This window comes from Ovis canadensis, chromosome 19 (assembly GCF_042477335.2).
Source record: "Ovis canadensis isolate MfBH-ARS-UI-01 breed Bighorn chromosome 19, ARS-UI_OviCan_v2, whole genome shotgun sequence".
Classification (NCBI taxonomy): domain Eukaryota; kingdom Metazoa; phylum Chordata; class Mammalia; order Artiodactyla; family Bovidae; genus Ovis; species Ovis canadensis.
In genome coordinates this window covers 39,624,903-39,637,285 of record NC_091263.1, presented here as the reverse complement: position 1 = coordinate 39,637,285, position 12,383 = coordinate 39,624,903, and the positions used below count along the sequence as shown (strand labels likewise).

The window sequence follows — 12,383 nt, the reverse complement described above, 5'->3', positions numbered from 1 at the left end:
CCATATGATAGTTTATGCTAACCTACTCTATGTGTTTAAGCAGAAAACTTGTTTTAGACACAGTAGCAAGAGATGTGTTCAATTGACCCACTTGGTCCTACAAATGGGCTTGACTGAAATTTTGATTAAATGCCAAGAACTTTTTTGGTGGTTTGTCTTAGTGCTCACATGAGTTCAGCTCATCAAAGGGTGTGAGACATATCCTTTGAAAACAATTTCATTAACAAGGAGTACTTTTATCCAAGTGCTATAGTGCTAGAATATATCTGGTGAGAGAAGAGTGAGATGAGAGTCAGAAAGTATAAAGTGAAGTTTGGCATCCCTCTTCTTTTTCATTAAAAAAATGAATAAAACCTCTTGTAATTCCTAATTTCTTTCATGAGCATCTTCTTTCAATATTTCTTAAATTTTGCTTATACCAGACTGTTTGCATTAACTCTTTTATCAAAATATCCAACAAGGACTTGAGAGTAAGGTTCTACAAGACTCCGTTTTGTATTTGAATACCAATCAAATCCCTAATTTTATTCTTTCAACTTTCTTTATCACAGAAACTACTTTAGTCTTCTATTGTTGCTATTCAAATTACCACAACCTAGTGTTTTAAAAAAATATAAATTTGTTATTATGTACTTCTAAAGGTTGAATAAAAAATGAGTTTCATTGGTTGGAAAACAGGCTTTGGGTAAGCTTCTGAGCTCCTTTTGGAAGCTCTAGAAAAGTACTTGTTTCCTTGAATTTTCTGGCTTTTGGAGACAACACATACCACTTGGCTTGTGGCCCTTTCCTCTATCTTCAATGCCAACAGCATGATATCTTCAAGTCTCCCTCTGACTCGGACCTTCTACTTCTGCCTTTCACATTTCCTCTGACCCTGGCTCTTTCCTTCATAAGCATCATTTTGATCACACTGAACCCACCCAGAGAATCCAGGGTTATTGCTCCATGTCAACATCCTCAACATAATTATACGTGCAACATCCCCTTTTCCATATAAAGTAAGATATCCACAGGGTTGAGGAATCAGAACCTGGACATGCTTGGGAGGCCCTGATTCTGCCAATCACAGTTACAAAATACTGAGCACGTTTAAGTCCTAAGCCTAGTATTAATATTCAGTATACTTATCTTAATTATTAAAGCACATTAATTCCTAGATACAAAAAAAAAAAAGATGCTTAGAAAGATTCTGTTCTGGCATTTGTTGGACTGGCATATAATGAATATAGACACTGAATCTCTGGATCCCATGGACATTGTGCTAATTTGTAGAGTTCATCTCCAACCATCTAAATAGTGTCTCCTTCTCTTCAGACTCTCAAATCTTCAGTCCAAACCTCAAACTGCCTTGAGATTTTTTCCTCCTGGAACAGACTCACATCCTCTTTTAATTTTAAAATTTCATTGTCTCCTCTATTTCAGAAAACAAAGACTAGAGAAAGGTGTACAAGATCTTTCACAGTCTGTTCAGTCTGTCCACAAATTATTTTCCATTCCCATTCCTCATCCAGCAGCACTGGACTTACTGATCTTCTAATATTTAAAATTTGATTATATGATTTTATGCACGCTCTTAGTTTGCAGTGATCCCATCATGCCTATAAACAGACAAATAAATATCTTTTCTACTGATCCATAAATTTCCTCTTTAATATGTTTGCATTTTTTTTCTGAGTGATTCCATAACTTTGGCATATTGTGAGATACTTTTGGAAAGAACTAGAAAAAGACTTCAGAGTGAAATAACTGAATGTGAGTCTCAGCTCAGCCATGAACTGCATGAGAAATCTATTTACTTAACGACTCAGAACCTCTTTTCTCAACTGAAAAACAGAGATGATTGTACTTTCCTCTAGAGTTTTCTTTAAGAACTAAAGGATATAATGTACAGCGAGGTGACCCAGAGGCAGCCATACAGTGAGAGCTCAATGTGTGGTAACATATATTATTATATTTCTTCTTGAGAGGTGGTTTCACTTCCTTTGCATTTCTTAAAGTAGGAAAGTTCATCTACTTTCTAGTTTCCTTCTTTTCATAAATTTGTTGCAGAAATTTTCTTCAAGAGTCATGGAAGAACATGCAAAGAAAATATGAGAAACGGCTTTCATGAAACACCAAGGATAGCTCTGATTCTAAATGCCATCCCTGGGTCTAACCTTGACTTTCCATGCCCTTTAGATGACACCAAAATTAACCCTGAATAGTAGTAATCTACATGCATCACACATTCATACTGCCACTGCCTAGATTTTCGCTCTTATATTTGGTCATCCACTGTAAACTGTGAGAAAGCAGAGCTCGCATTCAACAAAATCTTTGCCGATTTTGATCAGATAAACAGAAAACAGAGCCTTTGTATTTTTATTTTTGGAAATACGATGAATCAGTTTTTCACTCAAGAAAGCAGTGCCTCCCATGAGCCATGAACAGGGTTAGGTGACTAATGGAGATTAAAACAGAAAGGATATATGCCTTCAGGCAATTTTTCTTTAGTCAGGAGGCAAATTAAAATAAGAAAAAGTGAAATAATCATAAATTATGAAAAGTTACTATGAAGAAATTAAGAGGCTGAGATATACATAACATAAAAAAAAAAATTAAGAGACCTAGTGGACAAAGAGACCTCCAAATAGAAGGAACAGTATATACAAAGTTTCTGAAGTCTTTGTTATTATTGTTGCTGGTGATGATGATAGACTTTTGAATAAAATTCTTTTTTATTTAAATATAGGATTTTTAAAGTAAATATCAGTGGTCTGATATTAAGTATTGTAGCTTACTGAAAATGATGTCTTTCCAAAAGACAACTGAGGACCACTGCAGGTATATTGTGATTCACACAGACATCACTAAAAGAAATTTAGATTTACAACTAAAGGGAGAAAAATATTTACATCAATTCCAAGAGGAAAGGGGAGAGGAAAAGCACTGCTTATATAGACAGAAGTATTCAGACCCAGTAACAGAAAGTGTTTGCAAATTTTGCTTCAATTTGGCCCCTGATGTTGACTGACTAGCACTCTGTACTGAATTTTTCTTGTTGTAAATAATGCAATCAATCCATATTTAGACATAAAGGAAGCATTAAGCTTTTATTTCATCTTGCACTTATGTTCTTTCTCTCTCTCCCAAATGTCAACCCCATGCTGTTACTTAGAAGTGTAACATAAGAAGTTGTTTTTTAATTGAGTTCACAGTGTGAACTACAGTTGAATATAAATGCCATATACAGAAAAATTGATCACAGGGAAGCCATTAGAGCTGCAGAGGGCTAGTTTAATGTTGCTCTGTCATTTGATTAATAGAAAATAATTTAGTCTTTGGAAATTGCCTGCAAAATTCTTTCAAAAGATTGGGAAAACATTTGCTGTTGAGTTTACCAGTGACCAACTAGGTATAAACATACATGGCATGTGTTTTATGTTATCCATGTGACAGTATTTTGGTTTTTCAAGGTGATAGAAATTTCGATTTTGTCATAGATATCTACAGTCCAGTTTAGGTAAATGCAACAAACTCATGAAACCAGAATTGTTAAAGGCCTTCTGAAGTATCTTTTAGAAATAACAAACTTTTTCCCCAACTCCCAACATAGAAGTCACACCCAAGGACAAAATAAGAAAAGTTCTGGACTATGAGAACTTTCCAGATAACTAGCTGAGACTTCCCAATTTTTTCTGCTTTTCAAAAAGTACATAAAAAACTGAAGGAAGAAGAAAATTATGAAGGGGAAATCTTGAAAATACTAATTATATTTAAGAAACGAATCATTTGCAAACTTTGGAATTGTGTTATTAGAAAACAATCCATATTGAACACCATTGAAAAACTGACTATGTCATAATACCACAGTGAAGAATTGATACTAATAGGAAAGAGTGTTAACAATTACTGAGCAATTTATTATGTACCACTCATTTTATTTCATGGAAGCTAAAAGTCTTATAAACTAGGATATATTAGTCTCATTCCAAAATTGGGGAACCAGGCCTCTTGGAAGAAACTGTACAGATTCAGGTTTCTCTGACTTCGAAGTCCAATTCTTTACACCTTCCAGATAACATGAAGGGCAAAGCATTCCCAATAACCCACACAATTAGCCATTCGTTCCATGAATTCATTCCTGATATAATGTTTCTCATTTTATGTCCATGGAATGCCTTACTTCTGTTATGGTAGATGAGGAAACAAATGCAAATATCCCAATCTCAGAGACACAATCACTACCATATACTTAGTAGAAGTCATTTCTTCTTTCTCTCAATCTGAAGCATCATCAATAGATTCATAGTATAAAAGGAGTACTTTTTATCTAAACATGCAAACAAAATAGAAAAGGCATAGCAATAGATAACACCTTCAGAATCTGTTACTGCCAGTGATATCAAAGATGTGAATTTTTATTTTTGCTGTATTGATTATATGAAGCTGTTAAGGTTAATACTTTGTTTTAAAGACCAGAGATAAAAGAAATGTGCCAAAGAGTATATTAGATATTAAAATTGTGGTATCTTGTGAGAATTTTTATATTCTCTCTTTCATAATTGAGAAAGACTAGAAAGGGCACTTTGAATTAAGTTGATGGAAAACAGTTTAAAACTATAATCATTGTCATCAGTTCAGTTCAGTTGCTCAGTCATGTCCGACTCTTTACGACCCCAAGCACTGAAGCATGCCAGGCCTCCCTGTCCATTGCCAACTCCCAGAGCTTACTCAAACTCATGTCCATTGAGTCAGTGATGCCATCCAACCATCTCATCCTCTGTCGTCTCCTTCTCCTCCTGCCCTCAATCTTTTCCAGCATCAGGGTCTTTTCAAATGAGTCAGCTCTTTGTATCAGGTGGCCAAAGTATTGGTTTCAGCTTCAACATCAGTCCTTCCAATGAACATTCAGGACTGATTTCCTTTAGGATGGACTGGTTGGATCTCCTTTGCAGTACAAGAGACTCAAGAGTCTTCTCCAACACCACAGTTCAAAAGCATTAATTCTTCAGCCCTCAGCTTTCTTTATAGCCCAACAATCACATCCAAACATGACTACTGGAAAAACCATAGCCTTGACTAGATGGACCTTTGTTGGCGAAGTAATGTCTCTGCTTTTTAATATGCTGTCTAGGTTGGTCATAACTTTTCTTTCAAAGAGTAAGCATCTTTTTATTTCATGGCTGCAGTCACCATTTGCAGTCATTTTGGAGCCCAGAAAAATAAAGTCTGCCACTGTTTTCACTGTTTCTCCATCTATTTGTTGTGAAGTGATGGACCGGATGCCATGATCTTTGTTTTCTGAATGTTGAGCTTTAAGCCAACTTTTCACTCTCCTCTTTCACCTTCTCAAGAGGCTCTTTAGTTCTTCTTCACTGAATTCTTACTACATGCAAAACTCTCAGGCTTTTAATTATTATTTGGTTTATATTGTCAAGAAATGTACTAGGACATGGTTTATTCGCCTGGAATGTCCATTTTATAAATTCATATGGATTTCTGTAGGTTTGACCATGTCAATTAGCCTCAATTGTAGGACAGCATAATGAACAGATTTGCCACATTGTATCACCTATGGGTCTGCTCACAGTCCAGTGCATTATCTACATGATCTGAGAAAATCACACTGGACCCTGAGTAGTTTTTCTTTAGCCATCTATTACACAGTCACTTATTCAACATATATGATATATATGCCTCTGCCTACATGCCAAGCACTATGCTAGAGGCTGGAAATGCATTCTCAGTAAATTTAAAGAAACACAAAGCATGAATAACTGTAATTCAGTGAGATAAATTCATAATAAAATATATGGACTAAGCCCATGGGAGCATGGGTGAAACGTTTATCTCTCTACTATGTGCCAGTTGAGGTATAAGTGACTAGGTGTATGACATCCCATGGGCTTAGAGAAGGCAAGTAGATATATCATAAGGCAATGTTGGGTGACACCCTGTAATTCTTCCAATGGCACATAAGACACTAAATAGCCATTGAGTTAAAACTCCAAAGGAATTATTTCTATCAGTGTTATAATGAGTTAAATATTATGCTCATTCAGCCTCACAAATTCAAGTAAGATGCCAAAAACATCTTTCTGGGTAGTTTTATCTTTGCTCTGCTATCCAGCTGAATTATTTTTCATCTCTTCAGTTTCTTAAATCTCAAAAATAATCACGTGGACTAAAATCTTTGAGAAGCAGTAGGTTGTCATGCAGAAGAAAAAAAAAAAAACAAGAAACCAGGATACTGACTGGGCTTAAGCACTCATTATCTGTATGGTTTTGAAGAAGCAGACTTTCAACCTGGACTCTAGTTTTCTTGTATGTAAAATCTTCCAGTTGGATGAGATCCATTACTTTAGAAGGCTAATTCTAAATATGTCTTCTTGAACTTCACACCTTCTTTCTCTCAGAAAACATTAATCTCAGGGAACTAAAACCACAGTTTGGATTCAGGGTAGACACCTTTTGGAATGATCACTCAGTTTGTAATCACTTTCCCTCTTCATGGTTCCTACTAGCTCTATCTGTGTTGAGAGTCATATGTCTTTCTCACTGTCTAGCCACAATGGATTAGGGTAAAATAGAATATGGCCAAATTAAGCCAATCATTAGCTTTTACCTGGACATTCTAGCTTGGACTATCTCTCAACAAGGGAGGTTTCAAATCTCAGATGAGTTAGGCAGTCTTGATTTCTGCTGCATATACTGACAGAACAAAGAGGTGGTCGATGGCAAGATTAGCATGCAGCAAACACTACTGTGAGAGGTAGAGAGAGGAACTTCTTGGCTTTCAGACACTTTTTGTTCCTCTGAGGTTCTGTTGCATTCTGCCATGAATTCCAAGAGTCCCCTATATCCTTCACAATCCAAACGAATCGCCAGTCTAGGTTCGATGCAGGGTGCAGGATGCTTGGGGTTATTGCTAATATTTTGTTTAAAACAACTTGAGTTCGTTGTGTTATTTATAGTCAATGAGTCCTAATTAATACAAGATTAAAAGTAAAAGACTACTAGGAATGTACACCTCTGTATTGATATATGTAAAAAGTTTGCAACCTGAGTTTGTCTGAGAGGCTCATTGATTGATGGGCAAATTAAACGTTAGATAAAGGAGCCCTCCATCTATTTACATATAGTAAAGTAAACAAATTCAACAGAAATGATTACTAAATTAATACTGGAAATGCAGCATACCATTATTAATTCATGTTTGTCACAAAAACATTTCCAAATGACCGGAATTTGAATGAATTTACTTCCTCTGATTAGAATTAATAAGATATTTGAAACGACACTGAAAACGTTTTACCTCCTTTTATGCTAATTATCCAGGACTATTTTTCCTTTTTGTGTTGTCGGGTCATACAGTAACCATGAGCTAATTAATATTCATTTGTATCTTTGATTATCTTTTTAAAGCTCCAAGCCAACCACCAGCTAACATTGCCTGGAAGTTGACAAACTCTAAGTTATGCCTAAACTGGGAGCATGTAAAAACTATGGAAAATGAGTCTGAAGTGTTAGGCTACAAGGTGAGTATTCTATTTTTCCTTTAAACAGATCACTTAGCTGCCTAAGTAATGATAAGTGTTAGAACCAAATAGGAAATAAATTTTATGCATGTGGAAATATAGGAATCTTTGTAATGCTGTGAAAATATTTAGCATTACTGCTTTTAAGTTCTTCATGGTAAATTTTATACTGTAAGGTCAGTAATGTGTCATGAAGCATTAACAAATACATCTTTACAGTATGCAACGTTTTTTCCTTCAAGCGACTCACCTGTATTCAAAAAATATGATTGTGTATTTAGATATTAAAAATGTGAGATGAGAATGAGATCAAAAAGCATATTCAAGTAGAATTTCTAGAACTTAAGCAACAGAAGGATATCATTTATCAGCAATATAAAAGAAATCCAACAAAGAAATCCAATCCAATCATCAAATATCAAGACAAACCATTGCCATCAGCGGTAAAGAACATCATCTGCTGACAAATGCATAGAGTATCCAGACACCTGAAATGGGTCCAAACTAAAAAGTAACTTTCCATAGCAAGCTCCAGAGATAATGGCCTCAAGCTATTTAATTAATAGAGATAAATCTATACTGATTTTAGAAGCATGGGCCAAAAAGGAAACATTTTTTCTTAACAACAAAATTTAAAGAAAAAGTGTAGACCAGATATTTCCATCCAAGGACTACAGCAGGTATAAGGCTCACAGTGCTAGTGTTCTGTGAGAGTTTCTGCACCTTCGAGAAGCTACATGTCCATTTAACACAATTTATCATTTTATTCAGATTCTGTACCGGCAAAACAGACACAGTAAAACTCATATTTTGGAAACAAACAACACATCTGCTGAGCTTCTGGTTCCCTTTGAAGAGGACTACTTGATTGAAATAAGAACAGTTAGTGATGGTGGGGATGGAAGCAGCAGTGAGGAAATTAGGATTCCAAAAATGTCAAGTAAGTTGCATCACCATTGCTGTTGTGGATTTTGAATAAAGACAGCTGCCAGCATGAAATCTGGGCTCTATGAATCTTTCCAATTTCTGTTTAAATATTCGTTGAAAAACATAAAAGGTCTATTTTTTCCATATTTCAATTGTGAGCAAGAGGTGATGAATCAATTTTATTTAATCCCTCAAATTTACAACATGCTTACATATGACAAGCAGTTTTATGTTTCCTCATTGAAACTCAAACAACAACAACAACACCTTCACAACTGTCACTGGTATGTATATGATTTATCCTGTTGGCACAAAACTGGAAAGTTTTTCCATGGGTACCTGCAAGCTTCTCAGAGCAGGGAGAACAAGTGTAAATACTTGTAGGTACATCTCCATTGCCATTTTCATTGCAGACATCACTCATCAATTATGGCATTTGTAGTGAGCTTAGTTAGTACTTTCAAATCCTCTCAACATGATGTCCTAAGCAGGTAACACCAATCAGTCAGATTTAGTATATAATAATAATTTATTATTTCTGCTTTAGAAGAATCACTCACTTATCTATTTGAAGCTTTGACTGAGTATAACTCATCAGCCACTACATGTTGGCCAATCCTATTCTTCCCTTTAGTCAGGCTTGGCCAATTTAAGGCATTTTTCTTTTTTATTTTTATATTTAAAACAGATATCCTAAATCAGAGGGTTAAAAACACTTCCTAAAATTAAACACAATGTAAGTGAAACAAGTATAATAAATGTGATATTAAAAGAGAAATAATAGTATGTATATGGTTCATGAAGAATTAATCTAACAAATGATTTTACTTTTTCTCAATATATTTTGTTTCATTTTTGTATTTTGCAGGTTTGAGTTCCAGAGGCATTTCAGTCTTAGAACCTAGCATCCATTTCCTGTCAGTTGTCATCACAATTTTTTGTTGTTTTGCTATTCAGCCACTTATATGATAAATAAAACCATAAATATTTCATTTTTTAAAAAGCAAATTATTCTGTAAAAAAAAAAAAAGAAGTCCCTGTGACAAGGTAACATTCAAAAGCAGACTTGTTTGGAAAGAAAAAATGTATATTATTAAAATCTTGTAAATATCTATGGTACATTAAATAAAGACATTTTAAACACTTTGGAATTTTAGTGTTCACACATGATTACGCATTCAGAAGGTGCCAAATTAATGCATGGAGTTGTCACTGCTGTGGCTTCTATGGAGAGTATATATAAATCTCTTGATAGTGATGGTCAATATGAAAGAAATTGCATTTTCTATAGCTAAGATGTCCATATTTTATATGCTCTAAGCAATTTAGTTCAGTAACTTAAAATCTGACCCTAATTTTGGAAATAAAATATAATTGTTTGTTTATACTAGGGATTCTTTAAAAATGTAAACTATTTTAAAGCATGATGTGCTTTTATCTCTGAATCAACTTGGGAGAAAAATATTTGCACCCAGTAGTATAACTATATACTTGATGTTATTTGCAACTCACTTTTGTATCAGTTTTGGTAATAAAAATGGCAGAAAAAATGCTTTCTGGCAAAGAAAAATTAAAGTAGGGAAAAAGTAGCCAACAAAAATAATGTAATGGCTCCAGTAAGCAATTTCTCACAGCAAAGTTTAATTTTAAAATCAATTCTGAATTATCCCAAGGAAGAGGGTGCATGAACAGTTCTCAGGTAATTATTACAAATTGTTAGCAATGTGTGTGGCCTTATTTTTATATGATAAATAAATCCAGAAACAGAATTACTTAAGTTTTTGACATATTGGTCAATTTTTTTTTGCCAATGTTTTCTGCAACTATAAATATAATTTTATACTGTCCAAGCTTTAGAAAGATTCCTGCGGGTTGACTCTTCTCTTGATGTACCTGTTAAACTCAGTGGTCTCAATTCCTGGGATCGTACAGTCTGGAGACAGCAGTGTAGGAGGAGGAAAGGTTAATGAGAACACCTCTGCCTTTCTAAGCAGTCATCTATTTCCTTCACAAACAGCCTTGAGGGGTTTGTCCTGCTGTCAGCCTGCTCTAGCTATCAGTCAATTAGGTTTGGTGTCCCGGGGAGCTGAGGAATGGACACACTATTTTTTGCCTTCTTAACATGGTACAACATCTCAATTACACTGAAAATATATAAACTCTCCTCACAACTCTCAAATCACACAACCCCCGAAGTTGGATTTTGTCATTTTCATTTCCAAAATATTTTAGAACTGCTTAAAATACCCGATCAACAGCAGATGGGCAGTGACTTTCCACAGTTGAGAACGTGCTCCTTGCTGGAGTATGTCAAGCATGCAGTAAAATCAATGAACCTTATTATTCCTGCACCTTAAGATCTGACTGTGCTTTGATGGAACAAAATAAACAAGCAACTGAAAATATCATTTGGCACAGTCACAGCTGCCTGAACAACACATATTTGTATTGATCACATACCAGTGATGGCACATGGTCTTAATGGTTTTCTCACCTTGGTTAGAGATAAGATTTGTGTCCTGGCTCCCATAGTAGAGACTGAAATATAGTCATAATGAGCATGAGATATACTATGAGATTTTCATTTTTGCTGATTAAGAGAACTAGATGCATGGTCATTTGAGTATGAATCCAAAAGCTAAGTCAGTTCTTATCAACAACACAAACATTTGCAGGTGGATTTTAATTGATAATCATGGGAGTATTAAATGTTTGTATTATTCAATATGTAATATATCATTTATATTTTCATCTATCCATACTACATTTTTTAGAATATAATTTGGCATTAATGTTAAACAGTGCAAGTTTTGATTAGATTGATTTGAATCTCTACTCTTGGAGTGGTGCTGGATACATCTTTTAACATCCCCATATTATTATGAGGGTTAAACGACATAATGTACACAAGTGCTGAGTATGTTGCATGCAATACTATAAGCTGTTAACAAACAGAGCCGCTATCATCTGCTACTATGAACTAAAGCCCCAGCAAAATAAGTTACTAATTTAAGTGTTCAATAGACTATGAAAACAGATTCAATCTGTATGTATGTCAAAATCTAAAGCAGCTTCAAGAAAAATGAGTAATTCGCTTACTCAACACAAAATTGTGTTAAAGAATGAAACCAGTTGTGGTTCCATCGGTCCATTCAAGGAAAATATTCTTTGTGATACACATGTGCCTTTGACATTTAGGAAGGATTTCCAATGACTCCGTTTACTGACTGCGTGTACTGTTATACACTGTTGTGAACAGGGTATATCATTTCTATACTTCTACTTTCTTACTTTTTGCTATACACTGTAATGAACGTGGTAAGTTATTTCCATACTTTCTTAATTTTTTCTATTTCTTTTCTACTTTTAATGAATTGGATGAGACTTTTCCAAATTGAAAAAGGTTACCCGCTTCACTCAATCTACAGATTCAAATGCAGAAACACCCTCACAAATACACAAAGATTATTTGGGCACCTTCTGGCCCAGTCACATTGACACATAAAATTAACCATCACAGTACCATTTTTAATTATTTTAAATAATTCATTTCTAACCCCCAAAACTTTGGAAATGAATTTATGGAGACACCATCCTCATTTTATTCATCTGTAAAATGAGATATTGGGATTGCATGATCTCCAAGTTACTTTAAAACCCTATAATTCTATATCAAGCTGCAGAGTGGTATCATTTTTAGTACAAAACAGGTTTTAACAGCCATAACCCACACAACATGCTGCAACGCTTTGCACGTTTCCCCTCCCTCATATTTTCATTAGCCTAAAAATGGTGTTGAGCTTTCTTAATTGGACTTTTCAAAAATAATGGATAAATTGAATATTTTTCCAAAGACCAAAGAACCCTTAGAAGTTCTGGTCCATCTTGATGTAGGCAAACTTACAAGCTTTTGAATAGCAAAGGAAACCATAAACA

The 12,383-nt window shown here is 34.7% G+C and overlaps 1 protein-coding gene across 3 annotated transcripts in view; it reads left to right on the top strand.

The window, feature by feature from the left end:
- Positions 1–9,477, top strand: part of CNTN6 (contactin 6) — a 174,108-nt gene extending 164,631 nt beyond the window's left edge. For all 3 annotated transcript variants that reach the window (XM_069562587.1, XM_069562588.1, XM_069562586.1), the window contains 3 exons: positions 7,408–7,520; positions 8,292–8,460; positions 9,316–9,477. In XM_069562587.1, coding sequence (XP_069418688.1) covers positions 7,408–7,520; positions 8,292–8,460; positions 9,316–9,416 — 383 coding nt within the window. In that variant the 3' untranslated portion in view covers positions 9,417–9,477. The remainder of the gene's footprint in view (positions 1–7,407; positions 7,521–8,291; positions 8,461–9,315) is intronic.
- Positions 9,478–12,383: the final 2,906 nt, after the last annotated feature.